This window comes from Cricetulus griseus, chromosome 3, assembly GCF_003668045.3.
Source record: "Cricetulus griseus strain 17A/GY chromosome 3, alternate assembly CriGri-PICRH-1.0, whole genome shotgun sequence".
Lineage (NCBI taxonomy): Eukaryota > Metazoa > Chordata > Mammalia > Rodentia > Cricetidae > Cricetulus > Cricetulus griseus.
In genome coordinates this window covers 117117392-117134871 of record NC_048596.1, presented here as the reverse complement: position 1 = coordinate 117134871, position 17480 = coordinate 117117392, and the positions used below count along the sequence as shown (strand labels likewise).

General features: G+C 40.2%; 1 protein-coding gene across 5 annotated transcripts in view; it reads right to left on the bottom strand.

Annotated features, from left to right (window-relative positions):
• Blm (BLM RecQ like helicase) overlaps window positions 1–17480 on the bottom strand; it is an 83147-nt gene that overhangs the window by 19881 nt on the left and 45786 nt on the right. For all 5 annotated transcript variants that reach the window (XM_027408257.2, XM_027408258.2, XM_035442430.1 and 2 more), the window contains 2 exons: window positions 5077–5183; window positions 4165–4325 (listed from right to left, as the gene is read on the bottom strand). In XM_027408257.2, coding sequence (XP_027264058.1) covers window positions 4165–4325; window positions 5077–5183 — 268 coding nt within the window. The remainder of the gene's footprint in view (window positions 1–4164; window positions 4326–5076; window positions 5184–17480) is intronic.

Here is a 17480-nt window from a genome sequence, read left to right as displayed (position 1 = left end):
ATTCATGTACACAGAATTAAAAATAAAATAAGGTGAGCTTTGCAAGCAGTTCTACACTTCCCTGAAACTCTAGGTCCATGGGAAATCCAACATCGATGCTGGACCGAAGGCACCTGTATTCACAAGTGTACATTCTGTCCCCTACCCCATATACATAGTTAAAAATAAAAAAAATAAATCTTAAAAAAAAAGGAGACTATTTCAGTTGAAAACCTCGGACTTATCTGACCAAGGCCAAAATACTGTATGTTCAGGCAAAATTAAATTACACAAATAAAGCCGTCTTTGTTTGAGCACTTAAAAAAAGAAAAAAAAAAGAAAAAAAAAAAAAGACCTGCTATTGCAAGAACAGCATTTCAGAAGTGACAGAAATATCTAGCAGTCATACTAAGGGTAATGACATGATTTTGCCACTATGACTAAAAGAGGAACTACAAACCACATGCACAGGGTCAGCAAATCAGTATAGTGTTAGCACGGGATGCACTGGCTTGTATTCAAGGTTACTCATCCATCTAAACTTAAGGCTCTGTGATTATAAGGAAATGCCCCTGGAAACAGAGAGTTTACTGCAGTCTCTAATGATGGAGAGCTGGCAAAAGGCTGTGCAAATGAGAGATGCTGGTGCTGGCCCACAACTCCACCAAACTACCTGCAGGCTTCTCCAAGGCAGGGTGCACCTCTCAGTGTTAGGGGAGTACATGGCTATGAAGCACATGATACAGTTTATCAAGAAGCCAAATGATGCCAATTCTTTCTGAAAGTTCTTCCTTTTGTTTCTATTTGTGACAGGCTCTCATGGAGCGCAAGTTGGTTCAAACTCATGAGGCCCTGGCATCAGCCTCCCAACTGATGGGATCACAGGCATAAGTTACCATTCTCTATTACAAACACTCTTATACAACTTGGAAAAATGGCATTGTTGAATTCTAACTTCCTTATTTCTGTGCTGTTTTTAAAACTTGATGCTACACTCATTCTTTTAATTAATTAAGTAATCATTGTTCGTTTTTTTTTTTTTTTTTTTTTTTTTTTTTTTGAGACCAGGTCTCCAAAAAACTCACTATGTAGACCAGATAGTCTTCGAAATCACAGATATCCTCCTGCCTCTGTCTACCTAGAGCTGGGATTAAAGGTGTGCACACAATACCTGGCTCATATATATGTATGTACGTACATACGTATGTACATATGTATGTATGCAGTTTAACCAAAAAAACTAAACTCTTACATTTTATATGATGAAGATACAATTTTTGATTTGTTTTGTTTTTTTGAGACAGGGTTTCTCTGTGTAGCTTTGGAGCTTCTCCTGGAACTTGCTCTGTAGACTAGGCTGGTCTCGAAGTCTCGAACTCACAGAGATCTGCCTGCCTCTGTCTCTGAAGATACAATTTATGCTGCTATTTATCTTTTATTTACCCATGTGCAAGTGCTTAGTTTTTAAGTCATTGTTAGCAATTCTTTTCTTCTGGGGAATCTTAAAGCTTAGTTTTTCCATTACTCAAGAGCATATACATAATAAAACACCAATCACCATCCATACTTTCCACTTAACCTCTATTTAAAAAAATTGTGTGTGCATACCCTGTTGTTCTGTGTATAGTGTATGGATGTGATGCACGCTCACGAGTATGCGTGTCTACATGTCTGTGTGTGCACTGTGGTGCATGTGCACGGTGTGCAGGTTTGCATACCTAGGTGAGGGCATGCAGAGACCAGAGCAGGACACTGGGTCCTTTTCTATGGAGCTTTACTTTCCTGCCTTGAGACAATGTCTTTCACTGGAAAGGCAGCTAGCTAGGCTGGCCAGCCAGGGAACTCTTGAATCTGCCTGTCTCGACTCCCAGTCCTGTTACAGGAATGCACAACCCCTCCTGTGTTTGTGCATGTACAGTGTTTGTGCATGGCGGTTAGAAGTTGAGTCTTTCTGGATCACTCTCTCCTTTGTTTGTTGAGGCAGGGTCTCTTACTTGAATCCAGAATTTACCTATACATAGTCAGTCTGGTTAGCAGCTTGTTCTGGTGACCTCATAGAGGTGGGGCATTTATATAGTTTCTGGGAATCTGAACTCCAGTCCTCATGCATAAACAGTAAGTACTTTAACTACTGAACCATCTTCCTGAGCCCTTGTTAAAAATTATTATCACCCGCGGGGTGGTGGCACATGGCTTTAGTCCCAGCACTCGGGAGGCAGAGGCAAGAGGATCTCTGTGAGTTTAAGGCCAGCCCAGACTACAGAGTGAGTTCCAGGACAGCCAAGGCTACACAGAGAAGCCCTGTCTTGAAAAACCAAACAACAACAAAAACAAAACCCAAACAAACAAGAATGAGTGCAGCATATATTCTTATCCATTAAACACCCTGGTTTTTTTTTTTTTTTTTTTTTTTTTGAGATGGGGCCTCATGTAGCCCAGGCCAGACTCAAACTCAGCATGTAGTTGAGGATGACCTTGAACTTCTGATGTACCTGCCTCCACCTCCTAAGCAGGGAGGTTATAGGAATGTATTACCATGTCCAGTTTTATAAGGTACCAAGGTTCAAACCCAGGGCCCTATGCATGAGCTACATCTCCAACCTCACTTCTTATTAAAGTTTTATACTTTATCATTTATTGTTTTTACATGTAACCTACTAAAACCAGTGTTCATGTTATTATTCTTTTTGGTTTTGTTTTGAAAACAGGGTTTCTCTATGAAACCCTGGCTGTCCTAGAACTCACAATGTATACCAGGCTGGCCTTGAACTCACAGGTTCACCTGCCTCTGCCTCCCAAGTGCTAGGATTAACGATTAAAGGCGTGTGCCACCACTGCCCGGCCATGTTATTGTTCTTATTGCCAAATTATTTTATCTCCACTTGAATACTGTCTAGGAAAACTTTAGAGAACATTTTTCAAAGGAAAAACTATTGGAACTTTGGGGGGTTAAATACATAGACCTGCTTGAGAGGACTGAACTGTGCCTATTTCAGTGAAGATAAACCAAAAACTACTTTCTTATCTGAAGTGTTTTTTTCTTTTGAAGCAGAGTATCACATTATATCCTAGGTTGGCCTGGAACTATTGGCAAGCCTCCTACCACAGTCACCTGAGTTGAAGGAATGGGCCACCACACCTGGCTCTGCCTTTTATCATATTCTTTTTTCTTTTTTGGTTTTTCGAGACAGGGTTTCTCTGTGGCTTTGGAGGCTGAACTGGAACTAGCTCTGTAGACCAGGCTGGTCTCGAACTCACAGAGATCCACCTGCCTCTGCCTCACGAGTGCTGGAATTAAAGGTGTGCCCACCACCGCCTGGCTCCTTTTGTCCTTTTCAACACAAATGACAATGAATGGCTAGTTTCCCCGCTTCTGACTCTGAAGACTGTCCTGTGTTTGGTACACGTATCCTTTATTCTGTTTGTTTTTGAGACAGGGTTTCTCTGTGTGGCCCTGGCTGTCCTGGAACTTGCTCTGTAGCCCAGGCTGCCCTCGAACTAGGAGATCTACCTGTCTCTGCTTCCAACTACTGGGATTAAAGGCGTGTGCCACCATGCCCAGCTGGTACATGTATCTTATGAATTAATTTAGAATACATTTGACTACTTCATGTGCCCACTTTCCTACTGAAGTCTTCCTTGGATGCAATTATTATTCTTAGGATGAATCCCTATTCCTTATTACTAAAAATAACATTTTTAGCCCTCTACTCAATTTTTGTTTCCTTTCCCCATAACATTCTCAAATTATTCACTGCATCATGGATTCACTGTCAGTCTTACTTTGATGTTTATTACCTTTCATATAAAAACAAGCTCAGAGAGTCACCAACCCTGAAGATGTTAAGTCCCATACCTGGGACCCACATGGTAGGAGGCCAGAACAGTCTCCTGAAAGTTATCCTCTGACTTCACACAATATGTATGTAGCATGGCATAAGCATGGCACATTCTCCAACACACAAGCACACCCCCCCATACCCCTACCTTATAAAAACAAAACAAACAGAAAACAAAACTGGGAGAACTGCCCTGAGTTCAAGGCTGGTCTCAATTATATAGCAAGACCCCTGTTTCAGAAAACAAAACAAAAACTGTATTATCTATATGCAAAAAACAAAACAAAACAGAAAAACTATTATCTACATCCACCATGGAGGGTTTGCTGACTTCTGCAAGCATCACCTGGCAGCCATCCTGGTTGATCCACTTGTTCTGCACCTCATCTCTGGCAGAATCACTGAGGCCTGCGTGGTAAGCCAGAGCAGCAAGACCATCTCTCTGTAACGTGTCAGCCATTGTGTCACATTCCCTCCTGGAGAGGCAGTAAATTATCCCGGAGTCATCTGCCCAAGAAGCAAAAGAGGACTGAGGAAGCAGAAGCAGGGTTTCACTTAAACAACACATCTACAGTGTGTACCCTGTAACAGCTTTGTAGCTTTCTTATGATTCAGGATGGCCACACAGAAGAGCCCAAGCAAGGGGTTCATGAACACAGGAAATAAGACTGGACTTGTAACCCTGCTCCTGCAAGGGCAACTTGGACTAATCCTGGACTATCTCACACCAACTCTACAATGGTTTAAAAGCTCAATCAAGCAACATATGGGGATAATTAAGATAAAGAATTACAAAATAAAAATACTATAACAATTAAAAGTGCTTACTATATTTATAAGTCATGGGAAAATGATCAATATGTTGAAAATGGATTACATGGAAAGCTGTTATGAACAGCAGAATCTCATTTTAGTTAACCTAACTCAAAGGCAGACACACTTGGAGAAGCCACTAAAACAAAGGGCTGTGTTATTCATACACTGATAGACATCAGAGAAAAAGGACATTGAAACCAAGAATTATAATGTAGGTGTGTAGGAGGCATACTTAATATATTTTGTTTAAGGTTTATTGTTATAAAATCAAGTGAGATTTCCAAACTATAATATTCCCCATAAATAGCAAGTTTGTGCTATCATAGTGCAAAAGAAACGTTTAATATGCAATTTTATATATTCTATTATAGTACAGTATATATAGAAAAAACTTTTAAAATCTATTACTTTTAGACATAACCAATTACATGACTCTACTCACATGGGTGATGCTTTCTGATCCATTCTAGGCAATCAAACGCCACTTTTTTGGGTTTCTTTGGTAATACATAGTATTTCAGATTGTGTCTGTTAAAGCTCATGCTAAACCTAAAAGATTCAAACATAAAATTTAAGAATTGTGAAAAAATATATTTTCACCCACTATCATAGACTGAATGTTTTTCACCCCAAATATTTGCCCCAATGTCATGGCATTAGGAGGTGGGGCCTTGGGGAGGTAACTAGGTAGGGAATGTAGAGTCACCAAGGAGATTAGGATCCTTATAAAAACAAAGGGACTGGAGATAGATCAGCTGTTAAGAGCAGTTACTGCTCTATCAGAGGACTGGAATTTGGATTCCAACACCCACATTAGACATCTCAGAAACGTCTGTAACTCCAGCTCCAATAGAGCCAACATCTTCCAGCCTCCAAAGTCACCCACACAGACACAAGGATGTGTGCATACACATAGTAAAATAAATCTTTAAAAAAAAGAACAACAAAAAACACCACCCAAAGAGAGACCTTCCCTCCCTAGTACTTAATGGCTCCAATGGGAACACTATCAGTTCAAACGGAGAGGGACCCCACCAGACAAAGGGTAAGTTGGAACTTTGATCTTGTTTTCTCGGAATCCAGAACCACAAGAAAAAAATTTATGTTGTCTGAGTCACCCAGTCTATGACACTGTTATAAGCAACTGAAATGAAGGCAGCATCTTCAAATATTAAATACTGATTTCTCTACTATTCAAATCTCATTAATAAGCTGTCTTATATTGCTAATTATCCCTGGCAGGTGATATAATGGAACATTGAAATGGACTTTAGGTTAAGAATTAAAGATTTTAAAAAATGGTGATGAAGAAGATATATCTACAGACTAGATGATGGAGATAAGGACTGCAGATAAAAGAAAAAAAAAAAAAAAACGACAAATCAAGAGTACAGTCTCAAAGATGATGTGAACAGAAACCAGAGGCAGGGTCTAGGGAGACGGCTCAGAGAAGAAAGTGCTTGCTGTACAATCATGAGGCCCTGAGTCTGAATCCCTAGCACCCATGCAAAAAGTTTCACAATGGCATGCTCCAGTAATCTTGCCACTGGCAGGTGACGACAGGAGGATCCCAGGGACTCACCTTGAAAGCCAGGTAGTTAGTAATTAGTCTAGCCTAACTGGTGAGCTCCAACTTCAAGACACCCTGTCTCAATTATGGTGTGAAGAAAGACACCAGATACTGGCCTCTGGCTTATGCACACATTACCACATATACCTGCATACATACGTACATATGCATACAACACACACATGAGCACACACACGTTTTTTTAAACGCAGAGATTGCAAAATAGACTGTCTAAAAAACAAACAGAAAATAGATGGATAAAAGATTTTAATGATTAAGGAAAATTATACAATAAGTAAGTGTAACTTAAATATTTAAAAAGATAAAAGGGGCAGTTCACATACTAGATAAATAAATGGAGAGAGCATGGAGCACTCGGCTTTTGCTCTGGGCTGCAAAGGGAATGCAGTGACTCTGACACACACGCTCCTCTTCCTCTAGGTGACTGCTCTCGGCTTCCAATTATTCCTTCATGTTTCCTCAGTTCATTCTCTGCATCATCTTCTATATCCTTGGGCTCTTCTGCGAGTTTTTTCTCTCTGTCTCAGGATATCTTGTAGTACCACAATTCCAAGGGCACTAAAAGCATCTCCTGACCCTTTATTCTCTTTCCTTTACCTCTTTCCCTCCCATGGCAGACTTCTCAGGAGATCCGGTTCTGTCTTCAATAGCCAATCATACATCCCACTTTAATGCTTACCACTCTCCTTCTTTTCTGCTGCCACCATTCTACCTAATATTTGCTGTTATGTTTTATATCCCATTGTTTAAAAATTATTAGCTGGGCAGTGGTGACGCACTCCTTTACTCCCAGCACTTGGGAGGCAGACGCAGGAGGATCTCTGTGAGTTCAAGGCCAGCCTGGTCTACAGAGTGAGTTCCAGGACAGGCTCCAAAGCTACCGAGAAACCCTGACTTGAAAAACCAAAAAAACAAAAATAATTATGGGTGTGTGTGTCCATGGTGCAGAGGTTCACGTAGGTTCTCTCCTCTGTGTGTCTCAGGGCTCAAACTCAGGTTGTCAGTCTGTGTGACAAGCACTCTTACTCACTGTACTGCACTGCAAACAGTTAGCAACCTCAGGTTGCTTGTATACAGGGGCTGGGGAACAAAGGTGAGGAAGAACCACCACTGGCTTGCTGTACTAGATTCTAAACTGAGCTAGATGGGCAAGCAGTGGTGATCAGAGTTTATGTGTAGTGGTGGTCCTTCAGATTTCTCTGATGTTCCTACTCCATCAGCTGGCCACCAGCTCTACCCATTCTTACAACTTTACCTGTTGGTGGGGCTTCCCTTTGCTTTAGATGAGAAGTATCCCCAAATGTCTGGATGTCTTCTCTCTGTCTTCCCAACTGCCCCTCAGCTTAGGTTGTTTTCAGAATCCTGGACCACCTTCCAAGTGCTTAGAGCAGTGGTCTAAAGCGGAAGTGTGCACGCCCCTGGGCTTCATCAAGACTTTCTAAGAGCACATGAGGTGAGATGCTTCTAGGGCAGCAGATCTCAACCTGTGGGTCGTGACCCCCTGGGCACTGAACGACCCTTTCATGGGGGTCACCTAATACCATCAGGAAACACAGATATTTACATTATCATTCATAATAGTAGCAAAATTACAGTTATGAAGTGGCAATGAAAGTATGGTTGGGGTCACCAAAACATGAGGAATTATGTGAAAGGGTGGCAGCATTATGAAGGCTGAGAACCACTGCTCTAGGGAACCTAAAGCCTCAGATTTCATGTCTATTTTCCCTAGAACAGAAATGAGAATGGTCCTGCACTCCAGTTATCTGACTGGTTGTTCCTTTCCCATTTCCTTTTGTAAGCCTCTTTCTACTTTCTAAATATGAACAATGAAATCTCACCTTCACCCATTCCAAATTTTACCACCACACATTGTTTCAGGACATCAAACAAGATAAAGTAAATTATGGCATGGGTACAGTTGAAATTTCTTCCATCCAGCATCAGAAACCCTTGGCAGGGCTGCCTGTGTTTATCTACGTTATGTATTTTTGTTAAGGGTAAGGAGTATCATTGGGAACAGAGAACTCCAACCTTACTGGGGTTCTAAATTCAGATGTAATGTCACCAATGTGGTGGGCATGATGACTCTCACCTCAGAAGGGCTGATCCTCAAACTGCCATAGGATGCAGGGCTCTGAGTCATATGATAACACTATTTACCAACAGGCAAGAGGATATGGAATTCAGAGCTAGACAGAGAGAACTAGTGAGAACCTGTCAAAAAAACCTGCCTAGTGATATGAATGATGAAGAAATTTCCAGAATTTCCAGAATGATGTGAGCTTCCTACTGATGGGAATGCCAAGGGAACTGTGTCTAGGAATGACTTTACACCTACCCACTCCACATTTTAAAACAACAAATGCTTTGGATCATGGGATGCAAACATTGGGATGTACATGGAGGAGTCAGAACCCTCATAGATGGATGTTGGAAATGTAAAATGGTGCAGCCTCTTTGGAAGACAGCTTGATAGTTACATATTAAGAGCATGTAAGTCTAGTTGAAGTACTGAGTTTGGTACCCAGCACCCACAATAGCAGCTCAAAACTGCCTGCAACTACTTCCAGGGATCCAGTTGCCTCTTCTCACTTCATAAGCGCCTGGATCAACACACACACACACACACACACACACACACACACACACACACACACACACACACACACACACACACACACACACACACACACACACACACCATAAATAAAATAAACCTTTAAATGGTGAAGTAGCACTACCATGTGACCTGATGATCTAACTGCTAGGAATACACAGAGAACTGAACACACAAGCCACACTAAAACTTGTATATGCTTTCAAGAGCATTACTCACAACACAAGTCTACACAAAAACGATTGATCCTAATACCAGGTGAGTGGCTAAAGAAAGTACTAAAACAACACAATGGAATATTTTTTCCAGCAAAAAATCTTTTTAAAAATAATTTATTTAACCTTATTTTATGTGCTTTGGTGTGAAGGTGTCAGATCCCCTGGAATTGGAATTAGACAGTTGTGAGCAGTTGTGTGGTTGCTGGGAATTGAACACAGGTCCTCTGAAAGAGCAGTTAGTGCTCTTAACAGCTGAACCACCTCTCCAGCCCCTCCAGCAACAAATCTTGAAAATATTCTGCTAAAAAGTAGTTAAGGGGTCAGTGAGATGGCTTAGTGGGTAAGAGCATTTGCTGCCAAATCTGATGACCCACGTTTGATCCCCAGAATCTAAGTGTGGAAGAAGAGAGCCAACACCAGTGAGCTGTCCTCTGACCTCCACATGCTTGTGCGGTGTAGTCACACACACACACACAATTTAAGAAGTGGTCATTCATAAAAGATCATATACACACAGAATGAATGTCTATATGAGACACCCAGTCTAAGCAAACCTATGCAGAGAAAGTAGATTAGTGGCTGCCTACGGCTGGTGTGGTAAGTGGAGAAAAGGGGAAGGAGACCATTGATAATAGGTAAGGATTTTAGAGGGTGGCAAAAGTTCTCAAACCATGGTGACGTGTACAAATGAGAACACACCATAAACCACTGGATCACATGTTAAAAATATGAGTTGGATGATGTGGATGCATCTTATTAAAAACATCTGGAACATAATCTGAAATTTTGTTTGATTTGTGACATAATTGGAAAAACACAACTATTTACTACTTAATTTGGTCAAATAAACCTTAACTAAAAAGAATAAAATGAAATGAGATTTGAACATAAACTTGTAGATCACAAATCCAACTAAAACCAAAACAAACAAATCATTCTACCACAAAAGGCCTGAAGGCCACTAATGGAGAGCAACATTTAAACAGTTTGTTACAATGGAAAAGTAAACAGACCCTCAGAGTTTATTGCTTATAACAAATCCTACAATGCCTGTTGGAAAACAGAATGTTAGGGATCACCAGAAACCCAGCTAGAGACAGTGCCTACCAAAAATTAAACAGAAAAAAGACAATTTGGAACACCTATACAAATGAATATTATTCAACCACAAAAATGAATGAAGGTTGCATGTACAGCTCAGTGATAAAGTTCTCACTTAGTACTGGTGAGGCCATGGGATGGACACACACACACACACACACACACACACACACACACACACACACACACACACACACGTTATAACCTAGATGATTCTTGCCCAGTGAAAGAAATGAGAACTTTTAATAAAACTCAACTTAGGCTATAGGGGCAAGTACATAGTTCTGTGAAAATGTAAAAGCTACAAACAACTGTATCTTACCTCAACAAGTATTTAAAATACAAACAACTACTCTCAAAACTAGATTTCACTGTCTCTTGACTAAGTAGTATTAAATGTTGCCTTTAAAATTATAAATTTGATCATAAATTTGTTAATACATGTCTGTAATTCTTGGGAGGCAGAGACAGGAGGTTCAGGAGTTCAAAGCCAGCTTCAGTTATACAGTAAATTTGAGGCTACTCTAGGCTACAAGCCTCAAACAAACAAAACGAAGCCAGATGTTGTGTTACTCAGGAGCCAAGAGCTCAGGAGGGAGAGATAGATGGATCTCTCTAAGTTCAAGGTTAGCCAGGTCTGTAGTGGGTTCCAAGATAATTAGGGCTATATAGCAAGAACCTGCCTTTTTTTTTTTTTAAAGGCGAACAGAAAATATTTTCAAGATATTTCAAATACATCAGGTATAGGGTAGAGGTTCCTCTTGAAAAAGTGAAAAGAATACCTCACATATATTAGATAAAACCTAGTAAAGTTTTTAAAAGTATACAGTTCAGAAAAAAGACATTGGTAACATTGCTTGTTAGCCAAAAACTTTCCAATTTTTATGTTCCACAAAATTTAGAGTACTTAACTACCAGTTGACAGATCATTAAAAATAATTTTTGATGACAGATCATGATGTAATTTTGCCATATGCTTCAGAAGGAATTTGAATAATTGAGTGTTAATGCTGTAATAAATGCTTTTTGATCCCGTTTACACCTTTATGTCAGCAACATTTCTCAGGGCTTACATCCACAACAGTAAAAATGAGCAGATTGAGTCAACTCATCTGTAGATATGGGAACTGTAAAACAAAGTCTTAACTCAACAACAGATACAATCTCAATAAAAGCTTATGCCTAAAATTAGGGTTTGAAACATATTTAAGTTGGATGTGGTAGTGTGTTTTCTGAAGTATCAGTTCCTTGAGAAGCTGAGGTCAGAAGACAGCTTGAGCCATGTGTTTGACACTAACCCTGGCAACATGGCAAGACTGTTTAGCATACTAAATGAAGTATGCACTTAAAGAAAGTAACATAGACATGTATGAAAATACTCCAATGATGACGACTAATGGTTTCATTTTGTGTGTGTGTGTGTGTGTGTGTGTTGTGTACTGTGCATGCACACTGTGGGAGTCAGTTCTCTCCCTCCTGAACATGTGGGTTCAGGTCACCAGGCTTGGTAGCCAGTGCCTTTATCCACTGAGTAGTTTCTCTGGCCCCTAACTAGTAATTTTAATAATTCAATTGGATGAAAATTTTAGTATAGGAGAATTAAAAACGATTTTTATTCGTTTACATTATTTACTCTATATAAATGTGACAGAATAATCAAAAATATTTCACTTGACAGGCGGTAGTGGCTTGAGCCTTTAATCCCAGCACTTAGGAGGCAGAAGCAGGCAGATCTTTGAGTTTAAGGCCAGCCTGGTCTATAGAGTGAGTTCCAAGATAGTACTATACAGAGAAACCCTCTCGAAAACCAAACCAACCAAACAAAAAATTCACACAAAAATATATAAAATTCACAGCTGGGAATGGTGATGCATGCTCTTAATCCCAGCACTTGGGAGGCAGAGGCAGGCAGATCTTTGAGAGTTTGAAGCCAGCCTGGTCTACATAGTGAGATCCAGACAGCCAGGACTACATAGAGACCCTGTCTCAAAATAAATAATTAGCTCTCTGTATGTAAATTCTGTAAGAATTAAAACACCTCTCTTCCTCCTCTATCGTTCTCCCCAAGTGCTTGGAAATTTAACCAGGGCTTAAATGTATTCTAGGCTAATACTGTGCTACTGAAATACTCACAACCAAAGTGATAAATGTTAAAAAAAATTTTATTTTTTATTTATGTATCTGTGTGTATATGCTGTGTGTGTGGGTGCACTCCAAGGCCAGAAGGTAGCATGAGATCTCCTGTAGCTAGCTATACGCAGTTATGAGTTGCCCAAAGTAGGTATTGAGAACTGAACTCAGGTTCTCTGGAAAAGCAGCAATCACTTTTAATCACTGAGCCATCTCTCCAGCTCCAAATTACACTTTTTTAAAAAAAAGTTTGGGGCTGGAGAGATGGCTCAGAGGTTAAGAGCACCAGCTGCTCTTCCAGAGGTCCTGAGTTCAATTCCCAGCAACCACATGGTGGCTCACAACCATCCATTATGAGATCTGGTGCCCTCTTCTGGCCTACAGATATACATGGAAGCAGAATGTTGTATACATAATAAATAAAATCTTAAAAAAAAAGTTTGTTGTTTGTTTGTTTAAAGATTTATTTATTATGTATACAGTGTTCTGCCTACATGTATGTCTGCAGGCCAGAAGAGGGCACCAGATTTCACTACAGATGGTTGTGAGCCACCATGTGGTTGCTGGGAATTGAACTCAGGACCTTTGGAAGAGCTGGCAATGCTCTTAACCACTGAGCCATCTCTCCAGCCCTCCAAATTACACTTTTACAATGTGTTTTGTGAATTTCACATAGTGAACATAAAATGGTGACAGTATTTATTTGGGGGGCTGGAGAGGTGGGTCATTAGTTAACAGTACTTGTTCTTGTAGAGGATCTAAGTTCCATTCCAAGTCCTCACATGGTGGCTCATAACCATCTATAACTCCAGTTCTTAGGGTTTCGACGCCCTCTTCTGGCTTCCATCGGTACTGCATGTACATAGTACACATACATACACATTAAATAAATCTAAAAAGAAATACAAAGAAAACTGTTGCTATTTACAAAAGACCACTTGTTCGTGGTTGTTATCTGTTACACAGAGTTTGAGGATAGTCTGCCAAGCATGAGATTCCCATCTCAAAAGATGAAATAAAATGAGAAAAGATGAAAATAAATAATCTTCTTAGCTGGGTGGATGGTGCATACCTGAACTCCTCATGCCAAGGTAGGATAGAAATTTGAGGTGAGGCTAAGCTACCCAGTGAGTTTTAAACCAACCTGGGCTACACAGTAAGACACTGTTTCAAAATGAATAAGCAAAAGCTAGTAAGATGCCTCTGTAGTCAGAGGAGCCTGCCACTAAGCCTGACAACCTGAGTTCAACTCCAGAGAACCTACATGGAAGGAGGGAACCACGCTCTACAAGCTGTCCCCTGACTTCCACACACACATACAATAAATGTAAAATGTTTTAAATAACCTTAGTAAAAAAAATTAAAAATACCTTCCAACTATGTGTATAAAGTATATATGAAACAATGAATCTCATCTTTAATTAGCCTAAGTCACATCCCTAAAATACCTCTCTACGTATATGCAAATATTCCAAATCTAGAAAAATTTCAAATTTAAAATACTTCTGGTCCCAAGCTCTGGGGATAATTAACCTGTATGTAAAATGTCCTGAATAGCAAAAAACTGTGAAGTTGGAAAGTCAATGAATGGTTGCCTGGGGCAGAGAGGAAAAGAGATTAGTTGTTAAGGAGAACAAAGCTCTTAAGGGAAATAAAATATACTAAAAGTAGATAGTGGTGATGACTGTGTAACTCCATGAAAAAAACCAGAAAACATTGCACTGAATCCTGTACATTAAATAGGTGAGTTTTATGGTATGAAAGGCAGACATCAGCACAGCCATGGAAACATTTTAGCAAGCCACCCTCCTAAGAGTCCTGCATCCTTTTAAAACCGTCTGAGCTCTCTCCACTGTTAGCTGCCACACCAGGTTATAATGCTGACTTCCTGATTACCCTAGTCTACAATTACATCTTTAGTCATGACTTCCTTTTTGCATTTCAGAATACTATTTAAAGGGTTCTGCAGGCAGACTTCTGGGATTGTAGTCCTCACTCCTGTAGTTGCTAGGGTTATGAACTTCGCAAGTTACTTAATTTCTGTGTGACTGTTTTTATCTTTTTAAAAATAAATTTAAAGGGCTGGAGAGATAGTTTAGTGGGTAAAGGCACTTGCTCATAAGCCTGATAACAAGAGTTCAATCCCCAGGACCCATATGGTAGAAGGAGAGGACCAGCCTCTACATGAAAACAAGTTTAAATTACATTTATTTTATTTATTGTGTATGTGTGCATATACATGTGTATGCATGTGCTATGGAGGGCATGCAGATATAAGTTCCATTCCCAGTACTCACGTGGTGATATTCACAAGGTCAGAGGACAACTTGAGTATTGTCCACCACTGTGTCTTGGGTATTGAATTCAGGTTGTCAGGGCTGATGGTAAGTAAGTGCGTTTACCCACTGACCCATCTTATCAATCTTTTAAAATTTATTTTTGTTTTATGTGAATGAATGTTTTACCTGCATGTATGTTTGTGCGTCCTATGCATGCAGTGTCCTCTAAGGCCAGAAGAAAGTGTTAGATCCCTTGGAACTAGAGTTACAGATGGTTGACAGCCACCATGTCAGTGCTGGGAATCAAACCCAGGTCCTTTGGAAGAGCTCTTAACACTGAGCCATTTCTCCACCCCGACACCCCCAACATCATTTTATGTACTACAACAGGTCTACATAGTGAGTTCCAGGCTAGCCAGGGCTACATAGTAAGTCTGTGTCTCAAAAACACAAATAAAACAAACCAAGTGCTGTGTTTTCAGGTATTTTCTATTATGTGTGCTGTGACTCAAGTCTTTCACTTGACTGTGACATATCTAGAGAATGAAGGAATAGAAGATATATATCATGCAAGACTTTTGTGATAGTGAATACATAAAAGGTCATATACAATAGTAAGAGCAGGCCAGGTGGTGGTGGCACACGCCTTTAATTCCAGCACTCATGAGGCAGAGGCAGAGGCAGGCAGATCTCTGTGAGTTGGAGACCAGCCTGGTCTACAAGAGCTAGTTCCAGGACAGCCTCCAAAGCCACAGAGAAACCCTGTCTCAAAAAAGCAAAACAAAACAATAGTACGAGCAGCAGCTAGCACACTGTGGGGCAAGCTGTGTCAGTTATCACTGAAGCTGTGCACAGTTACATCTGGGTCTGATTCTCTATTCTCCCCTAGTTCACCTGCTGGGGTCCTACGGAGACCAGCATGAGATTTTGTGTTTAGTAACTACCATTCTTGGACTTCACAAACTCAAGAGGAAGAATATCATCCCAGGACTATAGGAAGAGAGGTGCCTGGGGCCACCACTCTAAACCTGGGAGCACCTGATTTCACTTACACCATGGTACAGCAGCAGTTGGCAAACTAATACAAACAGGACCTACTGGCAGAAAAAGATCAGGAGACAGTGTATCAGAAAGCGCTTCTTAAAATCTGCTTCTACTATGGGACTTATAAGTTTGTAAAGCAGAAATACCAAATATATTAAGGGATCAACAGAGTTGATTTTACCCACATTTAAAAAACGCTTCCAATGGTTTCACTTATTCATTCTTACCGAGTATCAGATAAGCACAAAAAACCATGTGCTAGCATCCGGGTATGTATAATTTTGCTTTCTCAGGCACATTGCTTTCCCACAGTTCCAGGAAAGGGGACTCAAGGTGTCTACCTCTAGATAAATATATGCACTGTTCATTCAAACATAAAACATATTTCCAGAAAGTCATCCAAATGCAAGGTAATTTACATGATTTCTTCTGACTGTGGTCTTTTGCCAATTAATTTAACTGACAGCTCAGTGGTACAGCATTTGCTTACTACTTGTAATACCAGCATTGGGAAAGCAGAGACAGGTGGATCCCTGGACCTTTCTGGCCAGTCAGTCTAGCCAACATGGTGAACTCCAGGTCAAGGAAATACTGTCTCCAAAAAACAAGGTGGATGTCTCCTAAGGAAAAATACCCAACGTTGACCTCTGGTCTCCAGAGGCATGCATGTATGCGCGCACACACGCATGCTCTCTCTCTCTCTCTCTCTCTCTCTCTCTCTCTCTCTGTCTCTCTCTCTCTCCCTCTCTCTCTCTCTCCCCCCCCTCTCTCATATGATATATATCTCCATCCCCAGCATGGTGGTGCACACCTGAAATCACAGAATGTGGGAAGAGGAGACAGCATGACCTATATTATAATTCCAAGCCAGTTAGGGCTTCGTATCAAAACTCTGTACATTTCAACAAAAACCTCAAAGAGGGGGTGGGGTGTGAGTGGGGAAGGGGGGCAGAAATAAAACATTTTTTTAGGCAGTATAGCATTTGTAGAAACAAATTTATAGCATTCAGTATTTATTAAAACCTAAAGTATAACATTTTAAATATAGTGTTAAAGCATGTATCTAATATGGCAGGAAGCAAGATACATCTCTTACCCCAAATTTACATAAATATTCCTCATTGCAAGTAGCATTAGATTAAAACATTGCATTCCACATTTTGTGATTATACACACAAAATTATGAGAACTCTAACGTTCTTGCACTCAAGTATGATCATTAATGGTATGTAAAAGAGCTATTAGCAACTAAGTATTTTCATGCTGGTACTAAACAACTTAAAGGCTGGAAGAAACCCAAAGTGCTGCATGAACTACTTGCTTTAGGTCTGCCAATCTGATCTGCAAAGGCTATGCAACTCTGTTAGCTCATGACCCCAAAGGCTTCATATAGAATTTGAAGTTAGGGCATAACTCTCTGAGAGATACTTTGTTATTTTTATTTAGATTTATTCATTTTACGTGTATGAGTGTTTGCTTTGTCTGCAAGCATGTGTACCATGTATGACCTTTATTATTTTTATGCTTATAGTATGGGGTGGGGCAAGGTCTCAATATGTAACCCTGGCTGGCCTAGAACTTACTATGTAGATCAGGCTGGCCTGCTTCTGGTCTATCAAGTGCTGGGACTAAAGGCATGCACTATTGTGATGAGGTAGGTTTACAACATTTACACAGCCAGTTTCTCTTTTCTTTCTTTTTGGAGGCTAGATCTTATGATGGTGCCTAGGCCATCCTTAAGCTTAAGGATGCTCTCATTTCCACCTCCTGTAGGCATGCTGGGTCTACATGCATGTGCCACCATATCAGTTTGTTATTTTTAAGTGAACAAAAGCTGTGCTTTTAAAATACACTTTGGGAGTG